Here is a 22,674-nt window from a genome sequence, read left to right on the forward strand (position 1 = left end):
GAAAGAAGTAACTATATTTAACTCATATTGGATGTGATGTCGATCCAATACTTTAATTTATAGAGGAATAGTAAAAAAATATATATATAATGGAATACCTTTGTGGTGTTTAAGGGAAATAATGAAAGTATTAGTACTACAGTTTTCTTTATAGTGTCCGAAGTAGAGTACTGAGTATATATAATATTAAACACGTTTAGTCATAGTAGTAGAATAATATAAATATAACCGCTCTAAAGATTCCAAAATATTTCAACTATTTATACGATTTATAAAACACAGTAAGCGGTTTAATATCTAATAAGTAATTTCTCTGTGATTGTCTTAAAAAGCCCTATATATTTCATTCATTGTACAAACTCAACAGAAGAAACTGTATAAAGTATAATGACATTCAAACGTGTTCAATAATTACTAATTGTGAAAAATTGAAGGGTATTTGTTTGTCAAGCATTGCGTTTAACCACTCCTAGGTATGACTATATAAAGCTATAGTAATATTAAGCTATAGTAGTAGAAGTTCTAGGAAATATAGAGAGAGTACATCTCAACTTAAGACCAGAAAATATTTAAAATCCTTATACATTTTCCTTATACAAATTCAGACAATACATATATGGGTTAAACATGTCATAGTCCTTTATACCGTAGAACCAATTTTCTTATTGAATAACTTCTGAAAACTCTCACCTTTTAAACATTAATAATAACTTATCTCCTGATTATGAAGAGGTTATATTTTAGGTATTCAATATACAACCCACTTCCATGCAGGATCCAATTCTAAATTTGAAACTTGTAGTTTTCAACTGCGACTAATTGCGATTGCATTTAATTTCACTAAAACTTGAAATAGTGAAACCGAGACCAACGAAACGTCAATTCCCTTAATTTATTTCAACTACTAAGATGCCTTCCAACAATATTTCGATTGGTACAGTTGCCCCGAAATAAATAATATTGACACCTTACAAGCCTTTCACTAAACAATAAACAATAAGCAATAAACTTGAACTTAACCCTTTAGTGGTTTAATGGATTGTCAGCATTTTTCATGCTAAATGCTTTAACAAAGTGAACGTTTTATATGTGACGATTTTTTGTTCATTTCTTTTACTTCGACGAGTAAAAAATGCAAAATATTTTTAATTTATTTTTACAATTTTGACATACATCACTCTAGTAGTTCAGCTATGAAAAAGTGTTTCAATGAAGTGTTAAATGAGATCGAATCAAACTGTAGGAAGCACTTTACGACACGAGAGCAGCAGAAGTCAGCAGAAGTCAGCGAAGAAACGAACTGTGAAATTACTTAAGCGCAGATACTTGTATCTATTGTACAGTATCTATTGGTGTTTGGGTTTAAGTTTTGGCAATGAATGTTGGCTTCTCCATGCTCCATGCTCCATGCTCCATGCTCCACTGAAGAGTTTCAGCTTTTATTGATTAGAGCGAATTTTTTTTTTGTTTTAATTCCAAGGCCTCTTTAATGTCAGTCTAATTGTAAAAGTTGACTCAAGGCAACGGATGAACTAAAAGTGCAACTTTCAGTTGAATAAGTTTTTTGGATAATTTTTTTATTTTAATTTAATATACAATTAAAGTAATTAACTTAAGGTGCAGGTGAACAATTGCCGCTTTAGTACAATCTGTCTCTAAAATCAATCATAAAAATCGACATTATTCTCAGAGCTGCAGTTGAAATCTTCGTGATCTCTAAAGTATTACATAGTACTGATGTAAGATGAGTATTACATAGTACTTTGGTTATTTTGGGTTTAAATCATTTTTATAAAAAAAATTTTATAAACAAACTATATAAAAGGAAGGAAAATATTGAATTAAGTCTTAGAAACTAGGTACAGCGTAATAATAAACCTCACTGAATGTAGATAATACAGAGAGATGATCACTATTTACTTTGCAAATCTGTAAAACTATAAGATTCTACCAAAATGAGCGAAGAAGGCTTATAATTAATTTTCGAAGCTTCGTGCATAATATCGAAGAAAAGGGACAATAACCAATATATGGATATTTTGGGTTGTGATATATACAAATGAAATGATCATAAAAAGAAAAATAAGAATAAGACTACAATGTAGAGTATGAAAAATGGATTATCATATCTTTGTATATCACATAATCAGACGACGTGGAAAAGCTAAAATTGTTAATACTGCATTATTAGTGATAATTGTATAGCAATAGCAATGAAGATATATAAACCCAATAACTGTTGTCATATTGACAGATACACTGATAATAAACACCTTAACAGAAGGTTTAATTATCGAATGTAAAATTTTTCAATATGTAGACACCACGCCACAGTTTCGGAGACTTTTTTAATTAATATTTATGATTACAGTGTACTCTTTCACTCTTTCATAGTGGTTTTCTATTATTTCGGAACTCTCGAAAAATATACGGTCTTTCATTCTGTAAAATGGAATCGTAAAGACTATCTACTTTTCTAGAGACGTGGTCTGATAGTATCACTTCTAATAAATTAAGTCTTTTGCAATAGCAAAACGAATAACTCAAATTTACTAAAAAAAAATGTGAGACGGTGGCTAATAGATGTCATCGGCAATTGTCTGACATAAGATGAAGGTCTCTTAACCCTTAAGAACTTGTAGTGTAACACCATAAGGTACGAGTATAAAATTCCTAAAATATCAAACATATTAAAAGCGTTATAAATACCCTACACACTTCGTATCAAAAACATATTAATATTAATAACAATTTTGTTAGTCACTTGAAATGAAAAGAATTTACATAGGGACCAAGTATTGTTATTTAGACTCAGAAATAAACTGTTTTCGAAGTGTTCTCAAATTGTTCTCAAAGTGTTCTCATACTTTTATCAATCTAGTTTCAATCCACTTTCAACCTTCTCACAACCTTCTTACCATACTCTTCGCATTCGCAAAATAAACATGCCAACTCATATGTTTTTGCAACATATTAGAAACTCAAGGCCTCTCCTAAAAGTCGATCTCAAAGCATAGCACTGCTGCCAAGTGCGATTTGCCTTCAAAGTCATACTTAATATCGTTCTGCATATCTCAGCTGTGTATGTTCTGCCCCTGAGTTATTCGTAATGAGTAACGTCACAGAACGTAACGTTGCGCACTGCGCGCTACCCACAGTCAATCACGTAGCACCGAATCAATGCCGTTCCAAGCTGCAGCGTGCAGCTTAACTCTGCTTACATCATAAAATACAAGTTTAAGCGCGGATTTAAAAAAGTAATGCAAAATACTTTTTTTATTAATTTTAATACATTTTCTTGTTGTTGTTGTGCAAGAACAAACATGAAACGATAAAATATTGTAAAAAGCAATCTCATCGGAATGTGCTTGTCGGTTAGTTGCTTGGTTGTTAGGTTGTTAGGTTGTTAGGTTGGTTGTTGATTTGCTTGTTTGGCTGATGAAGGAAAAATAGAAATAGAATTTCAATTTGAATTTTTGCAGTCTGTCAGCGTTGCCCGCTTGCCCTTGTACCGATCAAAATCAAAATCAAACGCAAGCTGAGTGAGATTCAGATACACCGATTCAGCCTCAAGCTGAAGCGCAGGCTTAAGCTTAAAACGACGGATACAACAATGCAGTTGAGCAAATTGAGCACAAGTGCAAATTTGCATTATTTTGGCATTGTACTCTTAACATAGTTAGAGTGGCTGGTACAGATCTGAAGCAGGGCGCTGGTGGCCTTAAAAACTGTTTAGTTTAGTTCTACTTACATATTGGGGTGCTGAAATAAGTAACGTAATATCTTACTTATTTCAATGACTGCAATAACTGCAAAAACTGCAAAAACAAATTTCATTATCATTAGAGATAATATGGGATAACACTTAAGAGCTTATTTGTGCCCATGAACATGTGCCAAGTAAGAAAGCTCTCACATATAAATTGCAATTGCTCGGGTTCCCTATCCCTATATGCGTGTTTCACTCAAATGTCTGTTACGAAGACAAAAATACGTAAAGAATGTACAACTCAGACTTCTTCATAAGGAACCTTGAATCAAGAACTTCTAAAGTAAAAATGCAGCATGAATGTACGAGCCAGACTTCTTCATATGGAGCCTAAACCTTGTTATTTACATCCCAGCTCCGCAAGCAAAAATGCAGTCTGAACGCTCACCTAAGACTCATTGCTTAATAAGCTCCCGGAAGTTTTATTTGCACTTAATGGTTTCTAAGTGTTTATGGTAGCTTAGTCTTATATGCAAGTGAATGTAGCATTACCTGATTGTCTGAGTTATCGAAATGTCTCTTAAAGGAATTATTTTGAAAAGGCGTCTATTAAAAGTGAAAGTGACATGGCAGCCTTATTCTGCAAAACGTCATTGGGCTAACTATTATTCCAACAAAAGTAAGTGAGCTTCAGCCATTGTGCTACAGATTTACAGAACACAAGCTTGAACCTTCTACACAATGCATTCAAGTGCTTTTAGTGAGCACAAGTCTAGCACTGTAAGTTTTAAAGCATTCCCTCGATTACCCCACCCCATTCAGCAGTTATTGCCTGGAATAAGTCAAGTCTAAATATCCAATAGCGAATACTGAAGTCACAGCCAGAGTATCCACTAATTAAGTGGAAGAATTAAGAATTTCTTGAGACAAGAACATCTAAACGATTTGTCAAAGCCTCATTAGAAGTCAAAAATAACGGTTGCAATTAATTTGCATTTGACTTTCTCTACTTCAATAATAATGAAATATGAGAAAGCAGCAACGAGACAGCAAAAATTTAATAAAAATTAATTAAACAATATTATGTTAAATTTAGTATTTTGAAGGAAAAAGTTTTTTCTGTTATTTTAAACTTTTTATTGCAGCCTTGAACTCGCAAAAGATCAACGTCAAACACGTAAGAGGCGAGCAAGCAAATACGCGGACAAAACAAAACTTTTCGCCGGAACCGTAAAGGCCGTGCCGTGCGCTTGCCGAGTTTATTTCAGATTCCCGATTCGAGAAATTCTACTGAAAAAATTAAAAGAATCTAGTATCTTTTTTTTGTTTTGATTTTTTCTTAAGAATTTATTAGGCAAACATTTTTGGTACAAGTCAAACCTGCCCGCAAGCCTAATTAATTGATAAAATAGTTGAATCGTCCATACTAAGTCGTTCGCTAGCTAACTACTAGAACAGCGATGGCAAACCTGTGGCAGCTATAAAAATATTCGTTCCCCATTAGTATAATATTAGTATAGTATGTGGCCGTATGACAAGCGTGGTCATAAATCTGAAGAACTATATCTTTTTTTTTGTTTTTTGCAATAATTTTTACTGATAACAAGATTGCGGCACACTTAAGTTGAACAACAATAATTCTAATATTTAGCACGCACTGATAAGAAGGTTCGCCACCTCTGACTAACTAGGCTGACTAACCGACTGAATTTTGCTTTTTGAACGCCAAATTTTAAAAAAAATTTTTTTTTCAAATTTATTTGAAATATATTCGTTAGTACTTTTTTTTTGAAATTTCTAAAAACTGAAACAAAATCTGAGATTTGTTAAAAAAAATTTTTGACACATCCGCCTTAAGGCAATTAATTTTAGTAGTGGAGTTTTTTTTTGCAATTTGCTATTTGCGTACGTAAATGCAACTGAATATCAATAAAAAATGTTATTTAACAAATGAAAAAATTGTCATAAAATATTTTGTCTCTCTTTATTATTATTGAATATTGAATATTAAATATTTTTAAATATTTTTTCTTGATTGTTTGGAAGTCATTTTTTTGCTAGACTTGCGTTCAAGCGTTTAAGCGTTGAGCACGAGTTTTTCTGCTCGAGTGTTTGACAAACAAATTAAGTAAAGTGGAGTTTGATTTTGAAAAAGTAATAATTAAGTGAAAAAGCCTTAACGAAGTTATTTGCTTAATGAATAAATTAAATTTACCACTGACAAGCAATTTATTCATTTAGTGATCCAAGTTAAAGGTTGCAAGGCGAAGACTATCAAGCGGTCATGTTTCATAGGCTCATAAGTTTCCGTAACGGTCTTATGAAGTGGCCTTTATGATTCCATAATCTTTCATATGGAAGATATGTAAAATCACATGGCCTATACAGCTAAAGCAGAGATATTGTAAGGCTTTAACCACTCGAAGAAGGCCTTGGAAATGAAATTTACAAATTATTTTTCGTCCAAGCCAGCTACGGCCCACATATGCCTGAAGTCAGATTTATTTATTAAGAGTATATAATTATCTTCTCTATAAAGCATGTTTTTTTGTGCAATACAATATTACTTCGCTATAAAAATCAAATTTCTAAAGAAAACACTTAATAAAAACACTCAATAATGCAAACACGATTAAAAAGGTAAAAATCTCCTGTAGATTCATTCATATCCCATTCAACTATCCGAGGATATATAAGTTAATCATAGATGTATAGCCATTAGGGAAGCTATAGCTTGTTTAAATGTGGATTATATATTTGGCAGGAATATACACATACTATCAGAAAGTCAAGCTGCTTGAGATCAGTCCAATTTACTTCTAGGACGATTTTTGTCTGCTACACAACTCTAAACGAAATGTCGACGCAGCTTAATGTTTCTATAATATGGGTTCCCGCTCATAGGGATATTTTCGGCGATTGCACAGCACACGAGCTAGCTAGGAAGGATACTGCACGACCACACTCGGAACACCTAAATTATCTGAATATATCGCTAACATCATGCAAATTGTAACTGAGTTCTTTCTGTGCTGAAATTTCTAATAAAAGATGGAAAGACTTAAGGATATGCAGTCATCTGTATGCAATCTGGCCACGTTCCGATAAAAGGAAATCCAAAATTCTCATTATGATATCCCGTAGAGATATCAGTCTTTTGGTAGGTTTACTTACAGATCACTGTAATCTAGGAAAATCTGTCGTAGCTGTGGGGAAGACAACATGAGTGCCTCTCATCTACTATGTTTTTGCTCAGCTCATGCACGACGTCGACTCAACACTTTAAGAGCCCACTTTCTTGAGGAATTCAATCAATTACAAGACCTGGCACTAAATAGCATTTTAGGCTTCGCCAAAGGCTCTAGGTGGTTTTAAACCCTGAGTTTTTCCTATATATACGGTGACACAATGGGCCTAACCTAAGCATAGATGCTTAATAAAGTAAATTCCATACTTCATATATAGTTTTTGCTTCCTTCTACCGTTGTCTTAAGAAACCGTATCTATTTTTAATAAAATATTTGGGTGAAGGGCGTGCAAAAATGTAATTAGAAGTCTTGTTGTCGCACTTGAAAAAAGTAATAAAAATAAATTAAATAAAACTTACCACAAAAATCCTGTCAACGTCGTAAAATCGTATAAATTATTTATGAGCAATTCTATAAAAAAAGATGTTTAATTCAATTTAGCCATAATCGCTGCGGTTTAATTGAAAACTCATCAAAATTACTGACGAGACACGGGCAGAAGTGGCACATGGCCTACAAGTTGATAGCAAGTAGCACTGGACTTTAAAAGTTCTTGATTTATTAAATTATAAATATGCAAAAAAAGATAATAAATTTTTTTAAGTAATAGAACTACTGATCGTTTTGAAAAATAAAAATATAAGTCTAAGGGAAAAACCACTGTTATTTCCAAAGAAGTTTCAATGTCTCTAACATAAGAGCAATAATATTTAATATCGATAAATTACTTTTTAAGTAAATTAATAATTATTTTTAATTCAATATAAAATTAATTGAATTCTTACCTATAAAACAATATATAAAAATATAACTAAACCCAAAACTATATATAAGTTTCCAATATTATATTTATAAATTGTTGTAGGGCAAATTAATTTTATTTCAAATTTTTAATATTTTTATAATATTTAAATTTAACTATTTTAATTTTAATATTATTTTAATTTTAATTTTTTATACAGCCTACAGCATATGCATGATTTTTTAAATTTAATAATAGAAATTATTAAATTATTATTTTGCATTATATTTCATTTTGGCATATTTAACTCTATATTTTATTAATAAAGTAATTGTGTAATTAATTAGGTTTTGGAAAAATTTTAGAAAGAAAAGTCCATATTTTCTTTATAGATTTGAACTTTGTATTTTTTTTTACAAAGATTGTGTTTGTCATTTATAAAAATTTTATTTTATTGTTATAAACCAATTATATATTTGCTGAATCATTTATCATTTCACTTTAATTATTTATTTTCCATTAATTATTTCTTTTTTATTTTAATACAATTTTGACACACTTTTCACTAAAGTAATTAAGTTGTGCATTGAAAATACAACAGAGAATATGATTGCTCTATTAATTGAATTTATATCAATTACGAAATAAGTCTCCACACTCCACTCATGCAAGTAGTCAGTTCTCAAACTAAACTCGTATGTATAAGCATTCACTAAATTAAGCGAAAGAAAAATGAAAGAGAAAATGCACATAAAGAATTCCTTACGAATTGGCGAAGAGAGTTCCCTTTGACTTCGGAAATACACGAACTTAGAAGAAGCATTATAGACTTCTAAACTATTATCATACAAACCACCTTCTAATATTGTACTTAAAAGAATAAAATTGGCTTATTCAAAGTGGAGTAAGGAAAGAAATACTATATAAGTAGAGCATTGTAAACAATATATCTTCGGAAAGGTGATATTCAACAGAACACCGTTAATACAGTAATTCTGATTTGAAAGTTACAAGAAAAAGTTTCGCAATAATTTGCAATTAGGACTAAGTGCATATTTTGCAAGGAATATTTAAACTTACTAACTACAATGCTTAATGAACTGAGAATATATCACACACCCTCTTCAAAAGAGACATAACTCGTAATTTGTCAATTTTCAGAAAAGGCAAAACATGTTTTGTAGTGTCATGATATTCCTTACAAAAACAAAAAGATATAACTGTTTTTTTCGACAATTTGCTATAATAAAAACAAAGTGGAATTTTGCGTGTTGGTAAAATAACACCTTACTTGCTTATAGGTTAACTATAATTAGGGCTAAGTTCTTAAGTTCCTTACATAAACTCAAAATTGACGAATTTCGGGTTGTGCCTCTTTTGAAGAGGGTGTGCGATATATTCACGAAAGAGTCAGTAATCCAACTGATTCCATTGCTTGATTGCAGTACATAAATGTGTAAGAAGATAGATTAAACAAATAAACGATTTAACCTACCCACCAAATCATCAATTGTAATTAAATATAAAATTCAGTTTACACTGAAACATAAAAATAATTAGTGATTTTTTTAGAGTTTGACAACACTAATTCCAGTGGCAATAGTTTTGACAATTTATACTTTGCAACACATCAATTACAAAGCCAATCCCTTAGCTTCACTCATGCATGCAGTCAGTACTTTATTTACTTTAAATAAAAACAGTTAGAAGTCTTTGAGTGAAGGAAAGTAGTTTCGACATGCATTCATTATTGGCAAGTTTAAGTGGCAAGACTACAGATATCCTTCTGTTGTTCATAATTGACTATTTTTCATCGGTTTGCTACACTGAAAGTGGTTTAACTTTTAACAAATCCATCATTTATTGTTTGATAAATCTCAAATTAATGCAATTTCTGCCTTGCGATTTTGAAAATAAGCATTCTACATCCTATTCACACGGCACAAGTAATTTTAGTTTTGCTCGTTTGAATTGGCTTGCCTGTTTACACGGCAAGCTTGAGATTTATTTTGATTATGCTTCAATGGAACATTTAATCAATTTTTTGTTCTGTTTTTTAAGAAATAATATTGATATTTTTGCGTTATTTACATTTAAGTTATAGATTTCAATAAAACTTTCTAGAACAGTTATAACAATAATCTATTCACAACAAAAGCATTGTTGTTTATTGTGAGCAAAATCTTTGCACAAAGAAAAAATATATAAAACATCTGATTCATTTTAAATTCATTTTGTTGGTGTGAACACAATTATGTACGAACCTAATTAGTTTAATAGATCGGTATGCTTAAACATGGCTTCACAGTGCAGAAAAATTATGCTCTACAGTAAGAAGAGTGTCAAAACCAGGTCAAAATTCTAATTCCTAAAGAACTGTTTGCTTTACAAATCTAATTTTCATACTTGAAATAATGTTTACCCTCATACAAGAGTATCTGAATGGAAAAATCTGTCTTCTCTTCCTATAAAGCAACGTCAAAGCGATAAATAACTTTCGAAAAGTGAACAACTGCAGCAGTATTGACAACAGCAGCGGCACCATTTGCCTATCCAACAACGAGATTATGCAATCGCAAAATTCGTTCATATTAGCATAAATACAGACACAGTGAGTATCTTCTCACATACATTAAAATGTTGATAGATTAACACATGAAAAACCCAAGAGCCAAAAAGAAGCACTAATATTGGCACAACACACAATCAGCTAAAGTAAGAAACACTCAAGTGAAACATAGTACAGAGGCGTTAATGCATGAACAGCTTTGAATGCATAGGAAACTACCTTTACATAAATTAAAAGACATTACACAATTGCATAGATAAGTATCTATGTTACTACAAAAACAAATCACACACAAAAATTAACATTAAGAGTTACTAAACGAAGTTACTAATGTAACACAAGCGATCAGGGGAGCTGATAAACGAAAACAAGACGGTAAACAAATCGCTGAGTTGTGACCGAAGAAAGCCAGACAATACGCGATCCCATACAGCGCTATTTAAAAGCTATTCAAAACTGTACGAAACGATTCAAAACTCTTCGAAACTCTTCAATGCGATTCAATTCCATTCAAATTCGTTCAGCTGAGCTGAACTGAACTGAACTGATATCGCACATCGAATCGTATTCGATTCGCGTTAACTTTCTTCATTATCGTGTGAAAATGTGCAAATCGAATTTCAAGATTCATCGCTTTTAACAGTTTTAACAAGAATCGAAACATGAAAGATGAAAAATGGAATGAGTTAACTAAGAGGTGTACGAATATTGATCATGAAATGTTGAATTCGATCGATATCGTCAATATCAATGAAAGTCAAGTCAAATCTTCTGCTCCAGTAAAAGACAAAAAAAAAATACCAAAAAAAAAAAACAAAAAGTTATGTTGTAGAAATCGTTAGACAATATAGCCGTCCAAAATGAGATAAAAATTTATTTGTCTTTGTTATGAATTGTGAATTTTCAAGCAGTCACTTAATTTCTGTCCACGCTGGCCGGGCTAGTTCTTGGCAACAGTGAAAAATCGTTTGTTCATTAATTTCTTAATTTCGAGTTTGTTAATTAGATGAAGTTTATTTGCTCTGCTTTTATTTGGTTTACTTAATAAGTTGCTTAATTGTAACTAATTTGTTAATTAAATGCTAATAATTATTTAATTTTCGTTTGACTTGATTATTGCCCTAATGACTGCTCAAACGTGCAGTGGAGTTTAAATTACACAAAATTCCATAACAAGAAATTATTATATAAAAAAATTTATAACAGGTTTCACGTAATTTTTAATAATAAAATTTATTAGTTGAGAATCAGAGACATATACGGATAGATATACGGACAATTAAATTAGTTTAATAAGTACGTGTGAGTATACATTTATGTGTAATTCGCATATCAAATGCGTATCCGAATGGATTTGAATACGAAATGTAATTTCATTTTACAAGCCTTGGAAAAAAATTTAACAAATAAAATTTAATATTTTTAGAATATTATTAAGATTTAAAATAATATTGGCAACGCAGTCAAAATATGAAGAAATTAATAGTTTCTGGAAAATTTTGCGCATCGACCTGAAGATTTATTGTGCCCTTTCTATCGGATACCAATTTTCTCTAAAGTGCTGAGAAAGTTAAGTTCTCAATTCATGGAACGGTATATATCTGAATTTTATAATGTTTAATTTTTAATAATTTTACCAACATTTGAGAAAAATTTTCAATTAGAAAGCGTTACCCTTAAACCCTTAAATACATTTTGTATGAAACTAAAAAAAAAACTATCTTGTATAAAAATTGCATTTTATAGTTACGTTTTAAAAATATTCGGCAGAAATTGCCAGTTATGCATAATTTTTATATTTATAAAGCAAAAGTAACAGTTATTTGTGCGTTTTAAAATAAAAGGCACACAGAAAATAATTATTTTTGAGAACCTCTAGATTGATCCCATCAAAAAATACATAGAGGATAGAGCCCTGAAATTATTTACGAAAACTGACAGACTTACCAACACCGCGTTATCAAATCTCAGAATGGTTACAGACTCTTCGGGAAGGTTTGCAGATCTGAGCTCAATTATTGCTTAGTCTGATGAAGTGATAAACAATAATTCAGTCAAAGTGTAAAGAGGAGTTTTGAAAGTACCTCGAGTTAAGAAAGAGTAAAAGTGCTTAAGTGAACTGGCTCAAAACAGCTTCAACATAATAATAATAATTTAAAGCAAATTTAAATATTATTTTTTGAGTTTTATTTTAAAATATTCAAAAGTTATTAGAATGACAACTTAAATGATATGCTTAAATATGAGTTTGAACAACTTTTGTTGCTGCTTTTTTTCATAAAAAATTCTGAAAGAACTGTTATATTCTGTCCCTGTTATTTCTGACACATATCTACTTTTCACAACAAGTCACTATTTCACCGACGACAATGATATCTCTAAAACTAGAGCATTAAATTAAAATCTGTTCTCATTTACCATGAACTGTTCTCAGTTTCAGTTAAAAACGGAATTGTCATTTCTCTAATAAAGGTGCAGGATAATGCATTAACATTATCGAACTACAAAATAATTGGTTTATTTTAAATTTAGATTAGTGACTGAATTGACAAACTGCTTTCTACAATAGTACATAAGTTAGAGTGGTAGGAATAGTTCATGTCGGTGTAGACATAAGTCTATATCGACACTATCAAATCAAAAAATGCTGCTTACATGAAGTGCATTTATATATTTATTATTGTATATATAAGGTCTATTATGAGAAGCTTATTTGAAGAACTTTAAATAGGTTTGGTGTGAGAACAGAAAAAGTAAGCATTACAATCTAAGCCATCTTCTTCTATTATTTGTATAGACCAACTGAGATCTCATTAATTTAATTAGCATTATTAAATTTTTTTAGGTATCATGCTTGATATTATTTATCATTGTCTGTCCAAAACAAAGTTTTGGATAGGGTTCGATATCTGATGAAAGATGTTTAATGATTTCTATATAAGCGTTATTTTTAAATTTTCTGTTGATCATAAGAGTAGCACTTATGTGAACTTAAATGTAACATAAAATCCAGTGTCATATTCCACATATGGCCTCAAGGCAAAAGAAAAATATCTGCAACAATTAATGATTGAATATTCACAACGAGCGAGTGGTGCGTAATATGTATCAACTTGGTACATATAAAGGTCTGAGTTATGTATAAAATATATTTTGTTTTCATAAGTTATTAACAATATTCAAATATGTTTATTACCCAATCTCTGTTAGGTATACAAAAAGCTTATTATGTCATATAAATTAAATGGCTTCAATGCCCAAATGAATTCTAATCTTAATTTTTAATGTGGCTTTAATGTTTGTGTCAAGTCGCTAATTAAAAAAATTTCGATTTTATATTCAAATTTGCTTCAGTTATGCATTTTAGGAGTCGAAACCTTTGTGGTCATGGTCAGTGACATTTTATCATTTTATCTACATGAAATATTGTTATTTAAAAGCAATTTTATATATCTTTAAGCTAAACGCCGTAGTTTTCACTTAATACAGGGTGTCTTCTGTTATGTACAAAATCCACGTCATTATAAATTATAATATTTTTAAAAATGTTTATGTTTTTTTGTGCATGATAATTTAATTTTGTTAATTTTAATTACTGTATATATGAATAATCATATTACAAACATAAAACTTGAACATTGTAATTTAAAACATTAATTAAATACGTATTATGTAATTAATAAATTAATTGAATGAATGATTGATTATTCAATTGACTAAATAAATTGTATAAATTGTAATTTTAATGAGTTGCTTATATTTTATTTTTCACTCTGTGGCTTAATAAAAACTGTATATATTAAATATGTACACATTTATTAATAAACTTTTTCAATAGTACTTGAATATTATTACAAAACCTTTTGTTTTTAATAGCACTTTTTTCAAAGAACATTTGTAATTAAACCCGAATGAATAAAAAATTTTTAAAAAATAACAAAATATTGTAAAATTATCGTACATTTAATATGAAATGAAAATATTTAAAATATAAAAATATAAAATCAAATTTTTTAGTTAAAATTTTTGTTTTAAAATGAAAATAAAAAAAATAAACATTTCGTTTATTTTTGCCAACATCTTCAGAGGTATCTTAAATTTTTATGACATTTAATATATAAAATTAAAGCCATGAAAATTTTTTCGTAGAACTTATGAAAATTTCGTTATTAAAATATACTACAACTGACGACTATAACTATAAGTTGAATGTACTGTTTTTTCAGTTAATTATTTTCACAAACACTTATTAATGTGTTTTCCGTCACCCTAACACCCTGTAAATTGCACTGACAAGCCAATAATGACTGCATTAATGTTAAATTGTGAAAGGGTTCACGGGTCGTATGATTAACATTCCATGATTCAGTTATACTTACTTAATATTTTATTATAGTCAGCAATGACATATAGTATAATATGTATTACATATACCTATATTATATTTTACTTAATTTCCTCAATTTTTTTTCCTCGTCCCTCTCTTTCTCGCTACGCCTAGTTCTCATTCAATTAAGGTAACAGTGATTAGTAACATATTTTTCTTTAACATTTTATTTGAGGCAATGCTATGTTAGCTAATTTTCAGTGGTTACTTAAGTAGCAACAACAAAACGTTTTAAGCATTCACTGCAAAGACTTAACATTTCTTCCGCTTTTTTGCTTTTTTCTCTTTGATTTATTTGTTTTGCTTTCTTATTTGCTTATTTACTTGGCTTTTTTTCAATGTCTGCTTTTTAAGTTTATTTTTATAATTTGACTTGCATTTTTCTTTTTGCTTTTGTTTTTGTTTTCGTTTATTTTTCCACATTTCTATATATTTATACTTATTTATACAAACTGAAAGTGAAATTTATTGCCGCAGTTGTAATTGTTTAGTTTCCGTTCCCTCATTCCTCTATTTTTTTCCAGTTTTTTTTCTATTTGCTTTTTTTTTGCTGCCATTATCGTGCTTTTTGTATTTAAAGGTGTTATGCATGCATACTTTATTTATGCTGTTGTAGTTGTTGTTGTTAGTTTGCATGATGTTGTGTGCTGACATACTCGTACAGTCACTGCTGCTGCTGTGGCTGTATCTGCTGCTGCAGCTGCTATAGCTGCTGCTGCTGTTAAGTAGGTTGCGTTGGAATTGGCCAGCAGAGTTATTTAGTTGCCAAGAAGACAATATTTGAATGAAGCAAAATACAAGTATGTAAAGTAAACAGTTTACGCACAGATAAGGCCAACAAGCAAATGAAAGTGAAAAGATTATGTTAAAAGAGGAAGCAAAATGTTTCACACTCGCGTTGTTTTTTTTTAAATAAAAAAAATATATAATTTATGGAAATTTATAAATTTTACTGTGGCTTGATTTCATTTTTTCCAAGAACTTTTGCATAAAACACTGAATTAAATGGTAAAAGCTGTATAAAATTGCTGCTATGGAATGAATTGTTGCAAATCAAAAGGAAAATTTATTAAAAATGTTTAACTTAAAGATATAAAATAGTTTTTGCGGTTTTTAGACCAAAAAGAATATAATTAATATTTTTTGATAAAATATTTGAAATAAGAAAAAAAATTCTTATTAAAAAAAAATATTTTCGTAAAAATGGTTTTTACTTTTTAGTTTAAAAAATACTGAGCTTTTTCGAACAGTAGGGAACTACAACAACAAAAATTCATTTTATATTATTTTAAAAAATTGAATTATTAGCTTACTATTCAGCTGTTTCGAGTATTGCCAAATACCCATCATCAGTAGTATTGAAAATAATAATTCTCGTAAATAATTTTTTTTGTGATTGCAAGTACCAGGAAATGAACTCGTGCCCTGCTAAATTTGAAGCTCAGAGTCAGCGCTCCTTAGCTAACTGACCCAACCTACTGTGCGCACATATTTCTGGAGTTTTGTTAAGTTTTTATTAACAAATCTACTTGCTGTGTTTATATTAAAACGAAATCAACTGTAAAACCAACTGTAGTATAAGTGTATTAATTAATCATATTTTTAGTTTTAATTGTTATATATCAATACTATTCTATTTGTAGAGGCATTATTTGTATAAGAAATATTTAAATTAATTTTATTTTAAAATATTTTTTCTTTTTAATTTTTAGAAATATTTTCATTTCTGTTTATAAAAACAGTATTAAATTAAACGTAATTTTAAATGCAAATATGCAAATATTTTATATATGATTCACTAAAGATTTCGCCACAAAAGACCTGAATCATATGGTACCGATTTTCAATGTACATTAAATAATAATTGAACGCAATTACGATTCCAAATGCTTTAATTTTTAATCTTAAGACAGCGACATATTTTTAGCAAAAGTTAACATACGTTAACATACGTATGTTAAAGTGTTAAGTCTACTTAACATATATCAGTTCAAATGTAACAGCTCTTAGGTATATGCAAGCCGCGCAATATAATCAAGCACAAAACATAAAATAAAAGTTTTTTCTAAACAGTGACTGCAATGTTAATACATGTATGTATGTAATATGTAATATGTTTTAGCTTCACTTCCAACCTATAACTTAGTTGTTGATTTGTTGTTGCGTTAACCAAAATAGCGCATTCACTTATACAATCACTTATACAATATTTATAAATTTCAACTTATATTACTACGTAGCATACATGCTATTATAGTAGATAGGCAATGAAATATGTAGCATATAAGAAGTTATTCTTAACAGACCTAAAAACTAACATCAAAACTCTGTTATGGCATATGTTACCACAGTACCTCAAATACTACAAAAGAATAAAAATATATTATACCCCCATTTAGTTAGTTAGTTAGTTGTGGTGAATGGAGGAACGAGTCCTCCTTAATTAGCTAAAAAAGCCATTTTGAATCCATAAAATCTCGTCATAGTGGGTGGTAGAGAGAAGATCAAGCTGGTACCAGCCAGAGCCATTTATAATATCATACCCCTACTTTTAAAACTTTTCAAGATGTGCAGTAAGATTATTTTAAATTACTATTATCTGTTATCTATTATTATTTATTACTATTATAATTACTACTATACGAATTTTTTAATTTTTAACATCGAACATGTTTTTGCAGTGATTTTTTAAAGAAATTTTTATTCTTAACGGCACATTTCTTCTTCATTGCTGCTGTTATTATATATCTTATTATTCGTTCTTACTATATTTGGCTGCATAATGCACACATTTCAGTTAATAATAAAAAACAGTGATGTGAATACAAAAAGTATCTACAAAAAGACTAAAAAACATTAACAGTTCATACACAATTGGTTGAAGTTGCTGCGGTTATAAACTCGAAACAAATATTAATAACAACAACAAATTTGCAATAACAACCATGTCATATTATGATTACATTAAGTACAATTGGATTGGTATATATTGCTTATTTTGCTGTGTATATATCTATCGTAATTGTTATAAATTCATTTAAGTGAATTTATTCAAATGCAGTGCTTACTATTTTTACATGAATCAGACTATAAGAACTGCATGAATAGTTCCATATATAAACACATTGATTTACTCATGTCCGTCTATCTGTTTATTGGAAAAGTGATGTGTAATTTTTTGAATTTAAATGGCACAGTAACTTTTTTGGAACAGAGGTAGATTAAATTCACAATTAGATAACTTGTGTTAACTAGATAATAGAGTAAATTTGCAAAATAACTTAATATACAGTTAGGTTTGATTTTAAAATTAACAACAATCTAATGAGATACGATTAAATATAACAAGGTATCACAACAGCTGATTTCAAATATAGCTCACATTATTTTCTACAAAGTAGGTAAGTACGATAAGTTAAAATTAAGTAATATAGAAAAGAAAATACAGTTCCTTTATTTAACTATATTTTCAGATATTTGAGGAGTTTCTTTAAAACACATAACACATTATTCCGATTTCATTAAATTATATATTAATGATGTAAAATGCTATATAAATTGATAATTAGAAGATCAAATTTAAGATTTAATTGAAATATATATGGTATATTTTTTTAAATTCAAATAGTTTCATATTAAAATTAGTTATCATATACATTTAAGTAATGGTACAGATGTTAGCCTCTTAATGCTAAACTATGTTTCTTTATAATATATATCTCTATCAAATTTATTCTACAGTTATTGTAACATCAGTGACGAGCTAATTATTTGCAGTGCCTCCTCACATAATACGAGGGGTATTCGAAAACTGTGTGTCTGACATAATAAGCTATGCTTTGCGTAGCTATGCGTCTTCGCTTCACCCTACGATGTTTATAGATATAACCGCATGACACAGAAATACATCCATTATTCCATAAAGGACTCATCTAGATGACTCATCATCTAGATAATTTTATTTTCGATTTTATAAATTCTTCATGTTTTGTGATCCTCCAGAGCGGTCTAGACCATTTTAATGATTCAGGTACGAAGTCTTGAAAACAATTTTTTTCTTGCTTTAATTTTGTTTTACTTTTAGACTTATGTCTTATTACTGAAATATACTTTTTACAAAAAAAAAATCAAAAATATACGCAACTAGAAGATAATAATTACGATTGTAATCTCAAATCTCAAATCAAAAACAAAGCGATTACCTAATAGAAAAATTGTACAGAAAATCATGTTAAAAATTATTGGAAGCGTGGCGGGACATCACAGTTTTATGAATATTGCAATTTATTAAATTACATCAACTCGTCTCAAATTCCAGTCAAGATTGATATACAAAGCTTAGATAAATATCGCCCACATCGATCAATTTTAAAAAGACTGTATCAAAACTGCGTCAACGGTGGTTGGCGGATAATAACTTAGATAACACATAGAATTTGTTTTCTTTCAAACTGTTATTACTCTATAATATGATAACCGGAAAAAGGTTAGGTAGAACCTTAGATAGATAATTTGGAGATAATAAAGATAATATTTTGAGTTAATATTTTTTACACTATCCACTACCACCATTCACTATACTATTCACTATACTATATACTATTGACTTTGCGGACTTAAGAGTTCTACTACTCCTGACTTTTAAAAAAATGCAAACGTGAAGTAATGCTGTTTTCCTATGTTATATATAATATATGGTATTGTATTTTGTATTGAATTCAAATAACTTTTTTTAAAAACTCATTTAAAAAGAAAAAAATTAATTGAGAACTATTTTGGCAGGATCGCAATTTTAGATACTTTAGAGAGGCTCTACTAACCATATATATTATAATACAATAAGAATTAAGTGTTTACTTTATAATTGTTCTAACAGGATTACCAGATTGTAAACTGTGAAAGCTCTAGGAAACATAAACATTTTAATAACGAAAGTAATATAATCAAATCTGACTTCTTATTGACTATTATTTTCAATTGTTTGAATCAGTTACTCTATATATTATATAGCAACTCTGAACTCTCTGCTATGTAATACTCGTATTTAATCTCTTTATAGAGCAAGTCCATTTTTCAACATAATTTTTTGATATGTTAAGCCATAATTAACTGATATGGTTTAATAAATATAATAAATAAATAAATATTTATATAATTCGAGTTTGCATAAAACTATATTTTATTTTTAAATAAATTGCTGCTTAATTAATATCTGTATTTTTTGAACTATATATTCATTATGGTTAAAAACAATTTAGATAAAAATACGCAAAATCATATACTATGTTCACACAGCCAGATTTCCTTAATTTCGTTAAAATGAAATTAAGTTAATTTCGAAAGTGTTCTTACTGCCCCAAATTAAGGAAATCATATGGTTTTTATTTACAAATCAAATGTTGTTGTAGCTATAAAGGATGGCATTCAGTAGTTTTATTAGCTTTAGTGGATTCCAGGTGGTATGTGAATTATTGTTTTTCACTCTATTTCAAATTAATTACAGTCACAGTTTTATCTCTATATTCAGGCAACTGTCACTGACTTTTATTTTAAAAAAATTTCACATTTTCGTTATCTCAACTTTATCTTTTATCTTACGCATAGTTGCATTTGAAATGTCACTTCATTTCAACGAAATTAAGGCTATTTTTCTTAATTTTGTTGAAATCTGGAAAAAACAACTTAATTTCGCTGAAACAACGATGAAATTAAGATTTTTGCGAAATTAAGTTGTGTCTGAACAAAGCACTTATACGTCATATATATAGTCACTTGGTACTCACCATAATATAATTCCAAAGATGATATGTTGTCTTATCATTTTGATGTTGTTGTTGTAGTTTTTGTTGTTGTTTGCAGTTATTTAGTTCTTGTTGATTTTGTTTGTTTTGTTTTATTTTTGAAGGATTAGAATAGGAAGAAATTGTCCTTAAGGATAAATTAGAAGAGACTTAACGACTACCACAGCGGCGATTGTCAATATTTAACTTAGATTTACGGTTCGAATTTAATAATTTATTAAAATATAATTAAATAGTATTTTTTAAACTTATTTGGCACTTTATTGAATTTCTTTCTCTTATTTTTATTTTATTTTATTTTATTTTATTTTATATATATTTATACAATATTATTTATAAATTATTTTATTTTAATATATATATATATATGTGTGTATATATATATGTGTGTGTGTATTTATATTTGTACAGAATTTCTTGTTGTTGTTGTTAAGTTAATTAAATTATTTTTTTGTTTTTTTTTTTGAGGGATTATCAAATCACTTTTACTTTCAACCTTCTACCTTCTAACGGAGGGGGTGGTGTAGAGATGATAGGTGCAGAAGGTTTGAGATAATTGTCTTGCCAAATAGATAATAACCGATAAAAAGTTCTTTGTGTTTGATCCTTTCACCGATTAGCATAACGCTGGCAAACGATGGAGCATAATTCAAAACGAATCAAATATTTTAATAATTTTGTTATTGCGGAACAAAGCGAAGAAAGACAGTTTTCTGCTTGTTTGCGCGAATTTGTAAAAGGATTAAAGCCAAGATCGAAGAAAAAATCGCTTAGAAAAAACCGCACGACAAAAAATCGTTCGTTCACGAAACGGCGATTGTTTTTTTGTTGAGACAAAAATTTGAAGAAAAAAAAATACTTCGATGCGCGCACGCGTGCGTACACAAGCAGATGCTGTGAGCTTCTGCCAGATGCTTTGACTGAACGCGAACGCAAAAGTGCAAAGTTGAGTTGGATTTGGAATCGGAATTCGAATTCGATTTGTTTATTGAATTTTATATTTTTGATTTGCCTTAAACACGTCTGACTGAGTAAACTGAACTCTGTTACAGTCGCAGAACCAAGTGAACACGCGTCAAAGGCACTGACTGACTGGTACGTCTTGCGAGCTTGAACTGAAACTGGCAACTGAAGCAAAAATCCACTTTGTAAACATATAAAATAATAGCTGAATGCTGCTGTGAGTTGCTGTGAGTTGTGGTGAGTGAGCGTAACGTTGACGAGGATGACGACGTTGACGACGTTGACGCCGATGACGATGACGGCGCAATGACAGCGCCCGATGACGTTGACTCTTAACTAACAGCGAACGTTAAACGGTAAACGAAAGAGTTAAGCAGCGTACTCAGTGGTAGCGTCCGCGCCGACTGCACTGACTGCGCCACTATTGGTTGGTGGAAGAGGTGGAAGAAGCGTTTTTTTCTCACATAGAAATTTTGGAATTTGGGCAGCATCGAAAATGCTGGTATGCTCGGCTTACTCTAAAACCGGTAAGTAAATTCACAAGTTTTATTATTTATTATTAATTGTTAAGAGGAGCACAGGCGCACGCAAACGCAGTTGACGCAATTGCCACAATTGCTGCCATTGCTGCCATTGCTGCAATTGAATTGTTCTGCTGGTGACGCTGACGTTGCGATTAACATAGAAGTTTATGACTTAAATAACATATACGACTGTAATTCGTTGTTGTTGTTGTTGTTTTTACTATTGTGAGCTTTTGCTGTTAGTGCTAAGCACTATTTGTGCTAATTACGCTGTTGAGCGTCATCACAGATAACAGTGCTAAAAATCAAACCAGCTTAGGTCTGTTAATCGAACTCCAGCAGAGAACTTAACAGCGAACGTACCTATGTGTTGTGTCCGAATGGATGTGTTGTGTTGTGTTGTGTTGTATTGAAGCATGTGTTGTGTGTGCAAAAATTTTGTTGCACAAAACGTACTACTGCAACGTATGTATGCATGTGTGTATGTATGTATATTCTTTGCCTTAAAGGCAATGAATTAATTAGCAAAATATTTTTGCAACTTACCTACTAACGCCGCCGTATCGCTGTACTGTTGTACTGTTGTGGTGCTTGTGTACACGGTACAGTGTACACTGTACACGTCACAGTTTTGTATTAAAATATAAGATATATGTATAAAGATGTTGGTTGGTTGGTATACATATGTTATGTGTGATTGCTGCTTTTAATGAGCGGAGAAAGTGTATGAG

The 22,674-nt window shown here is 29.9% G+C and overlaps 1 protein-coding gene across 1 annotated transcript in view; it reads right to left on the reverse strand.

The window, feature by feature from the left end:
* The window catches only part of LOC119689343, a 53,985-nt gene extending 33,297 nt beyond the window's left edge, over window positions 1-20,688 (reverse strand). Inside the window, exon 1 of the mRNA XM_038104160.1 lies at window positions 20,439-20,688. Within this exon, the coding sequence (XP_037960088.1) occupies window positions 20,439-20,476 (38 nt within the window). The 5' untranslated portion in view covers window positions 20,477-20,688. The remainder of the gene's footprint in view (window positions 1-20,438) is intronic.
* Between the last annotated feature and the right edge of the window lie 1,986 nt (window positions 20,689-22,674).

Source organism: Teleopsis dalmanni, chromosome X (genome assembly GCF_002237135.1).
Source record: "Teleopsis dalmanni isolate 2A chromosome X, ASM223713v2, whole genome shotgun sequence".
Lineage (NCBI taxonomy): Eukaryota > Metazoa > Arthropoda > Insecta > Diptera > Diopsidae > Teleopsis > Teleopsis dalmanni.